The following is a 17,589-nucleotide window of genomic DNA, read 5'->3' on the forward strand; positions in this document are numbered from 1 at the left end:
CCTTTTTTTCACAGTGGAGTGAATGATTTCTAGGATAAAGTGATGAGAATGTTCATTTGTAAACTTCTCAGTTTGTTTTGGTCCAATGCTAAAAACTAATACTGAATCCCAATGCTTTCACAATATGGTTTCTCTGAATTACTATTTAGCTTGAAAGTTATTTAAAATTTAGTTTTCTTATTTCTAAATTATGCATAATATGTATCCTGATATTTTTTTAAAAAATTAAAAATCAGATATTGGTCATCAAGTATTGGAATAGTTGGGGTAAGCTATATGATAAGCTTATAACGATATTTACTGATAATACATTTAATGTCTATTGAGTGTTCACTCTATGCTGGGCTTGCCAATTGGGTTTACCCAAAGGAAAAGTATGTTTTCCTTTCTTCATGACCGCAGGTGGTTTTACAACTTGGAGCAAGGTGCTCACCAAAGTTAGGCTCCCACCCTCTAAAGACAGGAGCTAGGGCGCCATCTTCCTCGATGAGTACATTTCAGGGGGATGACTCCCAGGTGTTTGAGAAAGTTAGTCTTCAGTAGTAAAACTGTCCAGGAGGTTTTGAAAAGATTTACCTCTCAAAGGGACAGAGAATGAATTTGTAAGTTTTCTAAAGTAAATGCTCAAAGAAGCCCTCTAACGTTTAGTAGTTCAGCTGAGGGAACTATTAGGGCCATTCTGGTCACGATTAAGACAGGTGATTATTTCTCTTTTGTGGAAACCAAGCTGAGAGTGTTAGCAACCCTCTGATGGGTTTTAACCATGATATATTGTGAGCTGGTCAAGTTTTCTATACAACAGCCTTAGCCAGTTCATCTACATTTCCTTAGAGAGAAGGCAGCTAAAACTTGTGCAGTTTCATCTGCTTTATTCACACCTCTGAAGAGGCTCATGTCTGTCTATTCCCACGCTCCTTCACTATGTTAGAATTAGCTGGATTGTATGTATATGTATATGCATGTGTGTGTATATATATGTACATATAACATATCTTTTAAAACCTTACAAATTTTCAGTTTCTTTTAACTGTATATACTGTAACTATACTTTTTAACTATATATACATATATCTTTTAAAATCTTTCAAATTTTATACATATGCATATATACTTTTTAACAATTTATTGGGGTGACATTGGTTAATAGGAGCATATAGGTTAACTATTGCTATCCACAAAGGAATTCTTTTTCATGGACTACATTAGTTCCAAATCAGAGTAGTGATTTATATGAAATACATAGATGAGCAAAACAAGAGAAATCTTAAGAATCTTTCTAAAAGTTTCATTGTGGGTGACCTTTAAATACTATACCATGCATTGCATTTAAAATGTATCTTTTTAAATTTTTATTTATTAACTTGATTGGGTGACATTGGTCAACATGAACCTATAGGTTTCCGGTGTGGGTTTCTGTGCTACAAGATTGTATATTGCACTGTGAATCTTGACATCACCAATTCTGTAACATGTCTGTGTCCAAAACCACAGTGTCCGTGAGGAACCAGTGACTCTCTCTTCCCTTCCAGGACCACGCAGCAGAAGTCGAAAGCAAAAGGGGGGAACTGCAAAGTCTGCAGGGGCACCTGGCGAAGCTGGGCGCTCTGGGTCGAGCTGAGGACCTTCACGTCCTGCAGGGCAAAGCAGAGGACTGCTTCCAGCTGTTCGAGGAGGCCGGCCAGGTGGTGGAGAGGCGGCAGCTGGCCCTGGCCCAGCTGGCTGGGTTCCTGCAGAGCCACACCTCTCTGTCAGAGGTGCTCCACCGGCTGAGGCAGACGGTGGAAGCAACCGACAGTATGAATAAGAAACAGACTGACTTATTAGAAAAGGACCTGCATGAAGCGATTCAAGACGTGAAGACGTTAGAATCTACGGCCATCGGTCTGGACGGCATTCTAACCAAAGCCCAATACCATCTTAAATGTGGAAGCTCTGAGCAAAGGACTTCCTGCAGAACCTCAGCTGATCACCTCTGCTTGGAGTTAGAGAGGATCCAGAACCTTCTGGGAACCAAGCAGAGTGAAGCAGATGCCCTGGCAGCATTCAAGAAAGCATTCCACGACCAGAAAGAGGAGTTGCTGAAAAGCATCGAGGACATCGAAGAGAGGGCTGACAAAGAGCGTCTGAAAGAACCCACCCGCCAGGCGCTTCAACAGAGGTGGGAGGAGGCTGCCGAAGCCGTGGCCTCAGCTACTTTTTATTTGTCCTCGGATTAACTCTTGTGCAAAACTTTGATAGTACCAGACTTAGCAGCGTCTCTTTTTATATTTTTAGGATAAAACTCATGACTAATTTGACATTAAGGTCCTAAAATTTATTTGGGTACGTTGAGGATTTTCCTGAGGGCCTTGTGTACGCCACATTGAGATCTTATTTACAACAGAGTATGTAGATCACACTGTGTATTTCAACTGATAGAAGGGGCTCCTGTTCTGTAACAAGAATGAAAGCAGAGGAGGAAGGGAGGGATACAAGTAGACCTGTAGTTCTGGTGCTAAATCTGAAGGAATTCTTCCCTCGTGGCTGCTAGCTCTCAGAAAAGATGGAGCAAATTCGTTCGTTGAAATTGAGTGACAGGGGATGTGGACAGAAAAGGGTGTGAGATAGTCTTCTTATAGGAGGAAATGGAGTTATACCTGTGGAGCTTGGTAAGATGATAAACTGCCATTTAAGATTTGTATTTATTCACTAAAAATGAAGCCAATCAGCTTGGTGGAATGGTTCTCCTAACCACTATTTTTTAAAAAATATATTTTTATTTATTTCAGAGAGGAAGGGAGAGGAAGAGGAAGATAGAAACATCAATGATGAACATTTTCTCATGATAACCTTCAATAACGCATGTATTTTAGGTTATATATATATAAAACACTCTATATAATAAAAGCCTAAGTGACCATTACAATGGAACGACCAGAACGACTGGCACTATGATGCACACTGACCACCAGGGGGCAGACGCTCAATGTAGGAGCTGCCCCTGGTGGTCAGTGTGCTCCCACAGGGGGAGTGCCACTCAGCCAGAAGCAGGGCTCATGGCTGGCGAGTGGCAAGTGCAGCAGTGGTGGCAGGAGCCTCTCCCGTCTCAGTGGCAGTGCTAAGGAACAGCAAGCAGGCAGGACTGTGAGAGGGATGTCCGACTGCCGGCTTAGGCCCGCTCCAGAGGGGGCCTAAGCCAGCAGGCGGACATCCCCCAAAGGGTCCCAGACTGTGAGAGGGCACAGGCTGGGCTGAGCCCCCCCCCCCCCATGCATGGATTTTATGCACCAGGCCTTTAATATATAAAATAATAAACTTACAAAAGGGAATAAGACTTGGGAAGGACAAGTCATATATATATATATATATATATATATGAGAGAGAGAGAGAGAATGGCTCGGTGAAACTATTTTTATTTTATGAAACAACTACGGTTCTTAAATATTATTTTACATGAATTAGACCTCATGGCACAAAATATTTTTATATCAATACCTTGCAATAAGAACTCACCTCCTTTGCCTACAGGGTCAGCCCTAGTTTTAAAAGTCTTATACCATCAAAGGATAATAGAAAGAGAATACAAACTTGGAAGTTTGAGGGTGAATAGTGAAACTGACTTTAAATGTTTTCTGCGGTGCACTCGAAAGTATGCAAAGCTAACTGTAAAAGCATCTTTATCAGTTGACAGCCATCCATTTGATTGCTCTGTTACTAGTTTTCTAGCTCTCAGTGTGTGTGCTTTACAGAGAGGAAATATTGGTTTGCTACCTTTAGTAAAACCACACTTTACTTCACAGGTTGAGAGTCTTCAACCAGTTAGAAGATGAACTGAATTCTCATGAGCATGAATTATGTTGGTTGAAAGACAAAGCTAAGCAAATTGCTCAGAAAGACGTAGCCTTTGCCCCTAAAGTTGATACAGAGATAAATCGCTTAGAGGTCACCTGGGATGATACCAAAAAGCTCATCCATGAAAAGTAAGTCAGAAACTTCCCAGTTTTTGCTTTTAAACTTCTCCCTATTTTGTGACGTTGGGCCATGCCTGGTGATTTGCACGGGTGTGATCAAGCATTGAATAGCTTTTGCCATCTTTAGTATTCTGTGTCTTTCGGTAACGATAAGAATTCAGTCCTACAGAACTTGACTAAGGAGGCTGCTTTGAGATAACAATTGCATGTGAAATTCAATGCTTACACACAGTTGTCAAGTTACTAAGTGCGACCATGAGAGTCTCAACTTCCTGATTTCCTTTTTATTCTGTTTTGTTATAGTTGTTTGTAACTGCAGTATGACTGACATAAAGTAAAATTCACTCTCTTAAATATATTGAGATATGCTCAATTGATTTAAAAAAAAAAGGCAATCTGATGAAGAAAGAATAATAGTCTTTTCAGTGAATAGTCCTGAAATAATTGGGTATCTATATGCATTAAAAAAATAATATATCTACATAAGTTTGAGTTATCCAGAACATATATTGCATCTTTGCTTATTATCGAAGTCACAGATTTTATTTGAATGGCTGTGTGCATTCTTCATTCATGAGGATAGTTGGGACATTAGAGTTAAGTAAGATCGACCAGCACTCTTTTACCGTGGTAGGTATAGACCGGGTTTTCTCTTTCATCTATTAATATGTGTGTATACATCAGGTCCAACCATAGAGAACTCTGCCCTTTCCTGATACCTGACAATAAATGATGTCTTTTCTTTGATCATTGCAGCCAGGGCCAATGCTGTGGGCTTATTGACTTAATGAGAGATTATCAGAACTTGAAGTCAGCTGTATCTAAAGTTCTAGAACATGCCAGCAATGTGATTGCAACCAGAACTACTATAAAGGATGAGGAGGATCTTAAATGGGCCTTATCCAAGGTAGTAATTCAAAATGTATTTATTTTAGTAGAACACTTTATTAAACCTGTTTTTTTTTTACTCACAATGTATTCGCTATACAAATCTTGTCAGTACAGTTAGATGTAGATAATTCATGCTAACAAGCTCAACTTTTTTTTTAAGAGTTCTGATATCCTAGGATTCTAGCAATTCAAGAAAATTAGTATATATTTGTACAGTTTATTAATATCCCTGGTTTCTGCATCAGGTCATCCAATAATTAAATTTCTTGGAGACAAATGGTTTTAAACTCTTAGCATTGATGATTTTATTAATTAAGGAAACATTTCTATTCACAGCATGAAACTGCCAGAAACGAAATGTGTAAGGAGCAGAAAGAGTTGGATGACTTCACCAGTAAAGGAAAGCAGTTGTTATCTGAGCTGAAAAAAATTCACAGTAGTGACTTCATCTTGGTGAAAACAGACATGGAGAGCACTATGGACAGATGGCTGGATGTAAGCTCATCACCTTGGGTTCCATGAATAGTTTAAATAGTCACATTTCCCAATCTCATTTTGGGGCAAAGGATTATTGAGAGATGTAAATTCCATTTTTAACTTTTCATGCTAAATGCAAATATAATATTCTAAAGGAAAGTAGTTGTTCGCATAAATTTTAGAAATAGTAAAAAAACTATTTGCTTTATTTTGTTAAAACTTATTGGCAAATTTTCTAGAATTTCACTTGACAGCTTCAAACGTAACAAATTTATAATCTGCCTTCTCAAGATTCTGGAATTATGAATAAAAATAAAAGAATAATGTATAAACAGCCTACAGACTATTAACCAAAATGTATAATAATTTAATGTAAGAAGATGCTTTAGCATTGAAAAGCATTGGCCTTGTAGTTTATATCCTTGGGTTTTAGTTCCTGCTCTGTCATTTACTGGCTATGTGACCATAGGACAGGTCACTTGATCCTTCTGGAACTCTATCTCTCAATTCATGCATATTTTACACTGTTTTCCAGCTCCAAAAATCCAGTGATTCTGTTGACCTCTATTATCAATAGCTAGGCTCAGAATTTAAACCTATAGTGGGTTCCCTTACTTAAGCAAAGTCACTGAAGTTAGACATCAATATTTACATACTATAATCAAATAATCTGGGGACTTCAGAAGACCTTATATTCTTCCACTTTTAAAATGATATTCTTATTATGGAAAGAATATTAAGTAATAATACTATAAGCATGCAAAATTGGTTAATCTTCTATATGTTTACTTATTCTATAAATATGTCCAAGCCTAATTATGCCCATTTTTATGTATCATCATTACAAATAAAAGGGCTTATTGTATTACTTTAAAAATAAATATAATACTGCCCTATATGGACCCCTATCTTACAGAATTCAACCTTCGAGTGAGTAATATTTCAGTAGACCTGTTGTGATTACTTTTCCAATTTACAAATAAAAGTCAAATGTTTTAGAAATTCAACCAACTCTCCCAGTGACAGAAACAATTTATATAATAGCATTTACATAAATTAAGTTCCGTGCACTAGTCAGCTTACAATAATTTTTGTAAAACTTGGCTTTCTGATCAGATTACAATTTTCTGATTAAGGAAGGATTGACATTTTTAGTACTTTGGTGGGGCAAAGAGCATTTTTTAAAGCCTCAGACTGTTAATGATTTGACTGTGATTTTCTCTTCCAGGTGTCAGAGAGAATCGAGGAAAACATGGATCGGCTGAGGGTAAGCCTGTCCCTTTGGGCTGATATTCTCTCGAGTAAAGACGAGATCGAAGGCTGGTCGAACAGTTCTGTCCCTCAGCTGGCCGAGAGCATCAGCAACCTGAACAACAGCCTCAGAACAGAGGAGTTTCTGAAGGAGTTTGAGGTAAGTGAGCTACCCTTTCATATGGGAGCTGGTGATGTAGCATTGGCCAGAATACGAAAATATTGGTGTCCTTTTTTAAAAGTCCATTCTTTTTAAAAAAAAAAAAATCTTTATTGATTTCAGAGAGGAAGGGAGAGGGAGAGAGAGATAGAAATATCAATGATTAGAGAGGATCACTGATCAGCCACCTCCCACACGCCACGACCAGGGATCGAGCCCACAACCCGGACACCTGCCCCAACCAGAATCGAACCGTGACCTCCTGATTCACAGGTCGATGCTCAACCAACCACTGAGCCATGCTGCTCTTTGAGACACACAGGAGTATAATAAACAATCTTAACTATCGTTTGCTATTTACTTGAAAGTAAACCTACAATTTTTCCATTCATCTGGGAATATGGCATCTTCTTACTGAAAAACCAAATTGAAAGTGATTGTCATTCAGTAATATTTAGTATCTATTTTTTCTCCATTCAAATGAAATGTTTACAGAGGCTCTAACTGGTTTGGCTCAGTGAATAGAGCGTCGGCCTGCGGACTGAAGCATCCCAGGTTTGATTTTGGTCAAGGGTATGTACCTTGGTTGCGAGCACATCCCCAGGAGGGGGTGTGCAGGAGGCAGCTGATCGATGTTTCTCTCTCATCGATGTTTCAAACTCTCTATCCCTCTCCCTTCCTCTCTGTAAAAAATCAATAAAATATATTTTTTAAAAAATGTTTACTGAGTAGTTACCCTACACTGAGCACTTACGCTAGGAGCTGGTTCCCTCCACTTCCTTTCCAGAAACGTAAGGACATGGAGATGGGAGTGTCACAGGCTTCCAAGGAAAGTGGCCTTTTTAAAGTTCCAGTCACTAATTTATTTTAACCTCCTTTTATCCCCATTTTTCACGTTCACTTATTCATTCACTCATCACATTCTGAATGAGCACCTGAAATATGTCAGGCAGTTTTCAGACTGGAAATATAATAGTGAAACACACAAAGTCTTTACCCTCATGGTATTTACATTATTTACATTGCAATATATGTGATATGCAAAGTGACAATCAGTAATAGGGCTATGGTGAAAACTGAAGCAAGGGAAGGGAAATAGAGTGACAAGAGATAACTTGTTTCACAAAGCACACAAGTGACTGTACTCTTGGTGAGGGAGGGACTGTTGACCATTGTATGCTTGGGTGCCCAGCACTGTGCCTGGTATAGATGTGGAGTATGACAGATGTGTGAAGGAATTACTATAGTCTGGCAAAATATATAGTGAAATCATCTGTATTACCTGCCTAAGTTATCCAGCTGGGTTTGACCCAAAGAACATTCAAGAGATTGTTCCTATTCCTAAGGGCAAACAGAAGTAGAGGAGAGTGTTCAGACTAAAAGTACAGTCAGGGAAGGGCACCACAGTCCCTTTCGTTATCTTTGATGTTAAATGACCATTACAGATCAAACTGTATGTGGCATGTGTTGGAAGAGGGCTTGCACCTGCTTGCAAAAGTCAATTATTATATTTTCAAAAATCTTGCGAGCCTGTGTTAATCTCAACCATTATTAAAAATTTAATTGTGCCCGGCCAGCATGGCTCAGTGGTTGAGCATCAACCTATGAACCAGGAGGTCACAGTTCCATTCCCAGTCAGGGCACGTGACTCGTTGCGGGCTCGGCCCCCAGTAGGGGGTGTGCAGAGGCAGCGGATCAATGATTCTCTTCCATCATTAATGTGTCTATCTCTCCCTCTTCCTTCCTCTGAAATTAATAAAAATATATTTTTAAAAATTTCCATGGAAGTAAATTACAATTAAATTAAATCTATTTTAAAATGAAGGTAATGGACACTCAAAAGTTAAACCTTCCTGGCTATTATTCCCCTATGACTGCTGCCTGGGATCTCGAGCTGACATTCGCTCTGTCTTTCTGGTGGAAACACTGCAGAATGGTGCACTGCGGTGGAGCTCCTCCAGCACCATGTGCGTGACTCACGTTGTAACTCTAAATCAGGGGTCCTCAAACTTTTTAAACAGGGGGCCAGTTCACTGCCCCTCAGACCGTTGGAGGTCCAGACTATAGTTTAAAAAAAAAAAACTATGAACAAATTCCTATGCACACAGCAGCGGCAAAAACACCCGGCGGGTGGGATAAATGTTTTCGGCGGGCCGCATGTGGCCCGCGGGCCATAGTTTGAGGACCCCTGCTCTAAATGGTGGTGAGCCTACAGATCAGGGCCTTTTCTTGGAGAGCCAGTTGTTAAACCCGCATAGTCTACTCCCACCTCTGACCTCTAGGGTTCAGGGAGCCAGTGGATATCAGCCCTAGGTTCATAGGTCCAGTTCAGTCACTCACAGAGACGGCTTTTCTGTGGCTGCTGTGGCACACCAGCTCATACACTCAGAGAGCTGGACTCAGCCCCGTGCCCGAGAATGTCATGCTGCTGCAGAGCAGGAAATGAGGTGGGCGTGTGGGTGCGATGCCTTCATTGTCCAGCCGGTTTCTGGAAAAGGCCAGTGGGCCTGGCAGGTAGTTCATCACATCTCACTGGGTAAGTAAATTACCTTCTGGATTGAAGGCACCGGGAGGTTTGTTAGTGTCCACAAAGCACCAAAGCACGATATTTAACTATCCCTTTCTGGGCCCCAATAACTAATGATGTTTATAAATGTCTCATTGGTTCGGTAACAATTCTTTGGTTATTTATCCTTTCTTCCTTTTTATGTTGTGTTGGTGCAAAAAAAACAAAAAAAAACAAACAAAACAATAAGGCACGATATTAGACATCAATCTTCTAATTAACCTGATTTCTGTTTTCACATCGTTTAAATGTTTATTTGAAAGGTTTCTTGTGTGTTACAGATAGCCAGCTGTTATTAGGCGCTTCCAATGTGTACTGGCTTGGCAGTGCTTCCCCAAGAGTTTAATGTTGCCATGGTAACCAGTGATATCAATGCTAATGAATAAATGACAGTTAGTTGTTAAAAATCCCCACTGACTCAAGACTTTTGGTTAGTGGTTAATTTTTTCCAGGAGCATTTTTCTTCCCCAATAAAAGAGAGTGGGAAGAAAGAAAGTTCCGCACACTCCCTCACATCCCAAGTGGAAGTAAATGGTGACAGTTTTCCGTATTCCTAACTAATGACAATGATGAAAAAATGAAAAAGAAATTTTTTTTTTACGCTAGCTTAATGTTGGGGCATTTTGACAGTTAACTCTTGAAATTATTAATGCCAGATATAACATGTGAATGTTTGGATTAGTCATGCTTTTCCCCTTTGTCTTATACTTGACAGTCTGAAGTTAGAAACAACGCATTGAAACTGGAAGACCTTCATGCTAAAGTGAATGATCTAAAAGAATTAACGAAAAATCCGGAAACTCCATCAGACCTTCAGGTAACCACTCAGTCAGTTCTGTAATAGCTGCTACCTGCTAGGCTCTCTATCTCAAAGAGTATTTCTATTCTCTAAGTATTTGTATATTAAAGTATGGGGCGCAGCTACAGTGTTTTGGCCAGGTTCAAGCCTCGGACTAATGAAAGGACAGGGTCCTCTCATTGCCACGTGCAAGTCCCAGCTGGAAGGGCAGGGCCCTCCCAACTCAATCATAGCCAACGGCTGTGGTTGTAAGCTTGAACCTATGGTCCGAACACGTGGCCCCACGTGCCTTGTGATAGAGTTCTGGTGCATGTTGTTGAGTGGGGATGAAACTCACCAGAAAGCTGTAAACAACGTGATCACGCCCCTACTTTGCCTCGTGGCATCTGCTATAAAATAAAGACACGGCTTGTGGGCGCTGGCGCTGTCTCCTCATCAGGGATCAGCGTCCCACCGAGACCCAGCTTTCATTCTCTTCTCTGTCTTTTCTCAATCCTTTCATCCCCCCACTCAGGGTCACTGAACCAGGCTGAGCTGGCCTGGCACATAAGGCGCCCTGGGGCTGAGTATGCCATGGCCGTGCCGGCTCCCCACATTCAAGTGCGTATGTTTTGATTGTTTTGAGTGGCCTGCAACTCTATGTCATCTGGGGTGAATGCCCGAGTGTGACCTCCGGCCAGAGGTGAATCATAAGAGAAAAAGAAAGGAGAGTGTTCCTGTGTGACAGCTCGGGTCATCGAAGAAAGCTCTCTGGGGGAATGGCAGGCCCCGGAGGCAGGAAGTTACGAGATGCCCACAGGCTGCGGACCGAGAAAGTGAAAAGCCAGAGAAAGGTGCATTGCTTGCATCTAGGGCCCTTCACCGGGCGGCCACAGAAGCGAGGGGAGTCTCAGAAAAACCCACAGGTCAAGGCCTATGAGAGGAGAGAATGGGATGTCACCAGGCTTAGAAAGCGTGGATGCCAGTCCCCCCCCTCCCACTCCCCCGCCACCCCCTGCTTGCCCCAGCCTGTGAGGTGGGGACTAGAAATAAAGTGAAAAGAGACAAAAAGAGGCACTTGCCCCTTTCTCCACTATGGGCTTCCTGTTTGCAGCAGATCTGAGCCAGGGCAAGAAAAAGCCCTTAACTTTAAGTTTGACTTGAGTTCAAAGTCTTGATTATTAAATGGTCCTGGATGTTTTTGTTGTAGAATTGAAACTGTTTGCGGTTTATCATAAGTCCCTTTTTAATCTGTGGTCCAGAGAAAGCAAGGCCCTCCTGAAATAAACCACCCAGGAGCAGAGAACCAGCCTCCCTGAATACTTAGAGTGGGAGACAGAAAGGAAAGTGCTTTAGGATCAAATCCTATGATGGGGGGAGGGGGGCGCTTGTCCAAAGTAGTGGTCACACCAGGGCAAAATGTGTGTGTTGCCCAGGGAGAATGAGGAGCAGGTTTTCGGTCACCTGCTTGGTACCCGGCGTGAGTCGGGCTGTTGTTGAGATGTGATTGTGTGTATCCCCTCGAACTTCAGCCAAACTGCCACTTTCGCGTCTCATGTTAACTGTAAGCCTTACTCTTTCCATTTGCCGATCACTTCATCACTTAAAATGTTTGGCAACGTGTGCACACTGATTTTCCGTCTTAGAAAAATTGGATGAACATCCATGGTTACGCTTATGTGGTTTGGTTTGGTTTCTATGATTAAGCTACACATCCACGGAATTCCCAGTAAAGGAGTGTCTGGTTTTCACAGATTTTGATGAAATCCTGCTTTATGTTTTATGTTTAGTTTATAGAAGCGGACCTAAGGCAGAAACTGGAGCACGCCAAAGAAATTACCGAAGACGCAAAAGGGACCTTGAAAGATTTCAGGGCTCAGAGCACACAAGTGGAGAAATTTATTAACGACATAACAACCTGGCTGGCGAAACTAGAAGAGTCCCTGGTGAACTGCGCCCAAACTGAGACTTGTGAAGGGCTGAAGAAAGTAAAGGTAGGTAACCAGCTCTCATTAACTGGTTACACTTCAGTGGGAATATTAGTTCTCCTGCTTTGTGGTGGCTAGACTCGAGCCTTAACCTCTGCTCTCAATCTCCCGTATTAACACAAGACTCAGCAAAGTACATAATGGGTAAAGAACTGAAAGCAAGATGACTAATCTGAAACAGAAAGCATGCATTGCTGTAAGGCCTGCTCACAGGCTGCTATTTATTATTGTTTATTATTATTATTATTATTATTATTATTATTATTATTAAGGGGGTGACATCTATAGAAGTGTTTGAATATCCAGGAATTTTCAAACTTGAATGCCAAATAGTTTTTCCTCACTTATTATTTTTATTGGTCAGTATGACTGCTTTTATCTGGAGAGAGATATATTTTTTCATTGCGAAAACATCTCACTTTTATGTCAGTATGTTTATTTTCATAGATGACATTTCTGATCAACTCTCTATCATGCTTATGAGTTGAGTTTTCAACAAAAAATGATATGTTCTTTTTCAGTATCTTATTTTTCTGTTCTTGAGACTAAGGAAGTATATTTTTAAATTAACTACTTGTGCCTTTTTTTGTGACCTGTGGCCCGTGTGGCCCACTGACGAATGTGAACTTAGGAGGGTGCTTGCATTTGTAGTTTCTAGTCAACTGATCAAACCCAAGCTCATGGCTGGAATCCACAAGGATCAATTCAATTTGCTTAAAATGCTAGACTCTCACTCAAATCCCAGCGACCTCTCAACAGCTGTTTGCAGTTGTTCCCAAGGAGAACTGGGCAACATTTTCAAAGAATCAACACAGAGAGATCACCAATATTCAAAAAACAATCCCACAAAAATGTATACATTCCTGAGTGGATTTTGATAGCATCCGTTTCCAGAGGAAGTGCTATCATGGAATAGGTGGAATATTTCTCTTGTAGCTGATAAACATCCTCCATGGCACACTTTCATTCTCTAGGAAATGCAGAAAGAACTTCAAAGCCAGCAAAGCAACATCAGCTCCACCCAAGAAAACCTCAATAGCTTGTGCCGCAAGTACCATTCGGCGGAGCTGGAGCGCCTGGGCGGGGCAATGACGGGCCTGACCAAGAAACACGAAGCTGCCAGCCAGCTGTGCTCCAGGACACAGGCCAGCCTTCAGGATTCTCTGGAGAAACACTTCCATGGTGAGCTCCCACAGGCCTTTGCATGAATAGTCTGTTTACAAGAAGGAATCCGGACCAAATGCTGTGTAGAAACTTCCAGCAAACATTTGCAAAACTTTCCGGAAGAATATCAAGTTAAATTCACTTGGGCATTGAGATTTGGGCAGTGGAAGTGTCATGCTTGTCCCCTCACCATAAGCAACATTCTCCCTTTCTCCTCGGGGAGATAGGAGTCTGCCATTTTGATGATTCGGAATTGCATCTAGATTTTCCACATATAGCTCATGTGTGTGGAAATTACTTCCACTGCTATGAGGAAGTGATAGTCAACCTGGGTATTAGAAGAGAGCATGAAACAGCAGCAGCATGTAATTCAGGAAAGTGCCCGTCCTATGGATGTGCCGGACTCAGTTTCCCACACGGCTGCCTGTGCTCTGATGTGGACACATAATGACAATGCGCAAGTCAGCTTGGCAGAAAGAGGAGAAGGTTTCTGCTTGTGCCACAAAAATGGCTTTAGCACCCCTAAAGTATTTCTCCCCTTGCACTCTTCCAGAGTCAGGCAACTAATTATTTCTTTACCAAAATAAAGAGACATAAGGGGAAATCAGACATTGAAGGAAAGTGAATCTCTTTACAGTCTTCTCTGAGATAATTTCTTGATTCTACAGTGAACAGTCATGGCTGTAGATCATGCTGTGTCTTATATGTCATATTCTAGATTATTATGATCTTCCTTCTGGAATGTTTTGTAAGGCACAATGCAATGGGCTGAAGGCCAGAATTAATTCATGGTAGCTCATTCAATGTTTTGGATGCATTTCTCATTCATGTTCTTTTCCAAAGAGTCCCTGAAGGAATTCCAAGAATGGTTTTCTGGAATAAAAGCAGCAGCAAAAAAATCATCAGACAGAACTGGTGACAGCAAAGTTCTAGAGGCGAAGCTTCGCGACCTTCAGGTACGAACACTGGTGTTGCCTTTTCTTCTTCCCCAAGCTACACTCAAGTGCGATCCGGTCAGACCTAAATCACCTCTCTCCCCAAATCTTTTAATCTTATTCCTTATCAGAATTAGATTTCTTGAGTGATAAGGAGATAAGCAATATGAAAAGTAAACTGAAAAATCAAATTAGAGCTGTAGAATTTCTAGATTCCCCTTCCCCACTCTTTTAGCCTATTGACTATTTGGAATTCACTCTAAACTAAACCTAATTTTAATTTCTATAGCAGTAGAAGCATAAACAGTGATATCTATTTCACATTACTATCATGGAGGAGTTTTAAAAAGAAGACACCACTGACATCACGTGTGTTTTTTAACAACCTGTGGTCTAAATTTGAAACTTAGAAATATTCAAATCAAAGCAATAGATATTATAGATTGTATAGGTTTTACTCACTAGGAAAAAATGTATGAATTCAGGAAAGAGAAGGCCATTGTGAAGCAGAGTTAAAAAATAATTGATGCAAGACTAGATTCACACTGAGTTTTGGCTTTGTTTTTTAAGTGGCGAATCTGAGCAAAGCATTGTATTAAGTATTGTAAAAATAATTTTTAAAAAATTAATGGAAACATGCGGATTTTGTGGCCTAATGGGTGATGACAATTATGTGGATAACTCATTCGCTGTCAGAGTAGGAAGAGTGTCATCATACAGGAAGCTAGTTTCGCAGGAGGCAGGGTGACTGCAGATGTGGAATTGTCCCCTTTAAGGCCTGAGATGCAGTGAAACTCCACAGAGAAAAGTCTGGAACTCAGGGACGAGGCAGGATGAGCATAGCAGTTCTGGGTTATTTTGCTCTGCCAAAGCCAATGCCCATGCATATGGCCTTCCAAAGAAGAGGTGCACACCAAGCAAAGAAGGGAACCCAAGTCAGGATATGGTGTGCAGGGCGGATCAGAGGAGGAGGAGGAGGGATAGAGGCAGCTAACCAGTTAGAAGACATCACACTGACCATGAGAAGGTGGAGCCTGCACTAGGTTGGGGCAGTGAGAAAGGGGAGAGACTGAGGTCAAGACCTTGGTAAGAACATCCTCCTTCCCAGGTCGGCATTGTTCCCAGTGGGTCCTCAGTGGTTCCAATGCCTGGCTGGCCCGTCCTCAGGGATGAGCCTCAGTTATATCCAGTTGCAGACATCATTCTTACTCCAGCCTTGTCAACGGCTGTCTTCCTTGGGCCCCTGTTTTTCTGCTCTTGCTCTACTAGCTCAGCTCAGAGTTGTAATTAGTACTCCCACGCACCAGGGTCTCTGAACGATAGCAAATGTTTTATATCACTTTTATTTCCTGAAACAGACCATTTTGGACTCGGTGGGTGATGGGCAGCGCAAGCTGGATGCTGTGACTCAGGAAGGACAAACGTTGTATGCACATTTGCCTAAACAAATGGTCAGTAGCATTCAGGAGCAGGTTACCAAGGCAAATGAGGAGTTTCAAGCTTTTCTGAGACAATGCCTCAAAGACAAACAGGCTCTTCAAGACTGCGCTCTGGAACTTGGGAGGTAGGTTGTTTCCATACAGGTAGACTTCATCCTGTACAGAATGTCTTCAGGGACTTAGAGAAAAAAAGCCATTGAGAATAAGCAAATCTTTGAAATTGTGAGTTTAAATTTAAAGCTTTGACCTTAATTACAGAGTCATACTGGGACAATAACTGACTGCTCAAACTATGATGGCATCACTTGGTTTGATTTTCTACACAGAAAATAAAGGAATTATACTCACTAGTAACTGTGAATGACATGAATTCATACATTTTTTGGTCTGTTTGACTAACTCAAGATATTAGAGCTTTGGCATCCAGGTTTTATATTATCCAAGTCTTTTTCTTGAGACTACTTCTGCTGGGTTGGAGTCATGGCAGGAACACCTACTGTATTTATGTGAGTCAAGAGTCCAATCAGGAAGCTATGTCAACGTGGGTGAATATAGAATAAAAAAAGGGGGGGGAACCTTGTTACTAGGGAGGAAATGATGTCAGTATAATCAAAATGCCTTTCTGGTAGTGGAGTAATTTGCCTGACTCTTATCCAGGTTTCTCAGAGAATTTACACTGTTTTCAAAATTGAGAGCCCTTGGGCTCTGGTGCCATATTTCAAATCCCATAAGATACAAAGACACAGAGAGGACTTCCCCTTTTTCTCATCAGGCTTCCGCAGCCTCCCTTATCCATTGACCCCAATTCAGGGTCTCTACTAAAACCCAAAAAGTCAAGTGCATGTTGCAGGGGAATGTAATCTTGCTGGTAATTACCACCTATGATTACCAGGTAATCAATTCAGCTTGATAAGGTGATTCATTTCTGCCTGGATTGCTAGAGAAATTTTCATAATTTTCATTTTGTTACTGAAATAAGCAATCATTTGAATGGGCTTATTGTTGAGTTTTCTTCTACTTGAAAAATCATGAAAACATGATTGATGTAGACATTGTTACCTCAGCTATTAGAATGCATTTATTATAATGATAACCTAAGAATTTCTCTATGGTGTTTTTCTTTTCTTTAGCTTTGAGGACCAGCACAGAAAACTGAATTTATGGATCCATGAAATGAATGAGAGGTTAAGCTCAGAAAACTCAGGAGAGAGTAAACAGCACATTCCTGAGAAGAAAAACGAAGTTCATAGGGTTGAAATGTTTCTGGGTGAACTCCTGGCTGCCAGGTATGGTGCAGAAATGGAATTGGTCCTTTCCCCACCAAGGACTGGGTGTTTGTCTGGTTGCTTGGTTATTTGGTGTGGTTGGCAGTGGGTTGGTTGGTTTGTTGTTTGGTTTGTGGTTGTGCTTGTTTTCATCCCTGAATGTCTAGAATACAAATGATCGTGCAGTGTTTTCTCCCTGGAGAGAGCATAGGGATGGAGGTAAGGGGCTGGTCTACATCTTTGTTCCACCTCCCTTCGCTCAACAAATTGGATAGAACACTCACTTCCTGTATTTTTTTTATATTAGCCTTTAGCATTGTGATGATGATGACACTTTCTTCTCAGAGATTATTGTAAGGATATAAGGTGATTAAAAGATACTATTCATTTACAAAAAGAATGCTATAGATCCCAATTTCCATATGTTCTTTATACACGTCAGCCTCCGGTCCCATTTTTAATTCATCTCATTCTCACAAAATTCTTTGAAGGGTGGTCATTAAGTCTGGCTGTCTTGGAGGCTCCCCTTCTCCATTACAGCATTTGCCTCTTCATTGCTTTCTAACTGACCAAATGGTTCTGGCTCCTTTCCCAGGCCAGGTTCTCTGGCCTGACTTTCAGGATGTTGCACCCTAAATTCATGCTTCAGTCCTGGCATTTTCAGTTGCTTCATTGAAATTCTACCTTTGGAAAGGGTAGTGCAATTTGACCCAAAACTCTTTAA

The 17,589-nt window shown here is 41.0% G+C and overlaps 1 protein-coding gene across 1 annotated transcript in view; it reads left to right on the forward strand.

Annotated features, from left to right (window-relative positions):
- SYNE1 (spectrin repeat containing nuclear envelope protein 1) overlaps positions 1–17,589 on the forward strand; it is a 392,090-nt gene that overhangs the window by 155,348 nt on the left and 219,153 nt on the right. The window contains exons 41-51 of the mRNA XM_059700015.1: positions 1,530–2,158; positions 3,781–3,960; positions 4,708–4,858; positions 5,179–5,337; positions 6,548–6,730; positions 10,012–10,113; positions 11,865–12,068; positions 13,037–13,244; positions 14,070–14,182; positions 15,520–15,725; positions 16,731–16,886. Of these exons, the coding sequence (XP_059555998.1) occupies positions 1,530–2,158; positions 3,781–3,960; positions 4,708–4,858; positions 5,179–5,337; positions 6,548–6,730; positions 10,012–10,113; positions 11,865–12,068; positions 13,037–13,244; positions 14,070–14,182; positions 15,520–15,725; positions 16,731–16,886 (2,291 nt within the window). The remainder of the gene's footprint in view (positions 1–1,529; positions 2,159–3,780; positions 3,961–4,707; positions 4,859–5,178; positions 5,338–6,547; positions 6,731–10,011; positions 10,114–11,864; positions 12,069–13,036; positions 13,245–14,069; positions 14,183–15,519; positions 15,726–16,730; positions 16,887–17,589) is intronic.

This window comes from Myotis daubentonii, chromosome 6, assembly GCF_963259705.1.
Source record: "Myotis daubentonii chromosome 6, mMyoDau2.1, whole genome shotgun sequence".
NCBI classification, from domain to species: domain Eukaryota; kingdom Metazoa; phylum Chordata; class Mammalia; order Chiroptera; family Vespertilionidae; genus Myotis; species Myotis daubentonii.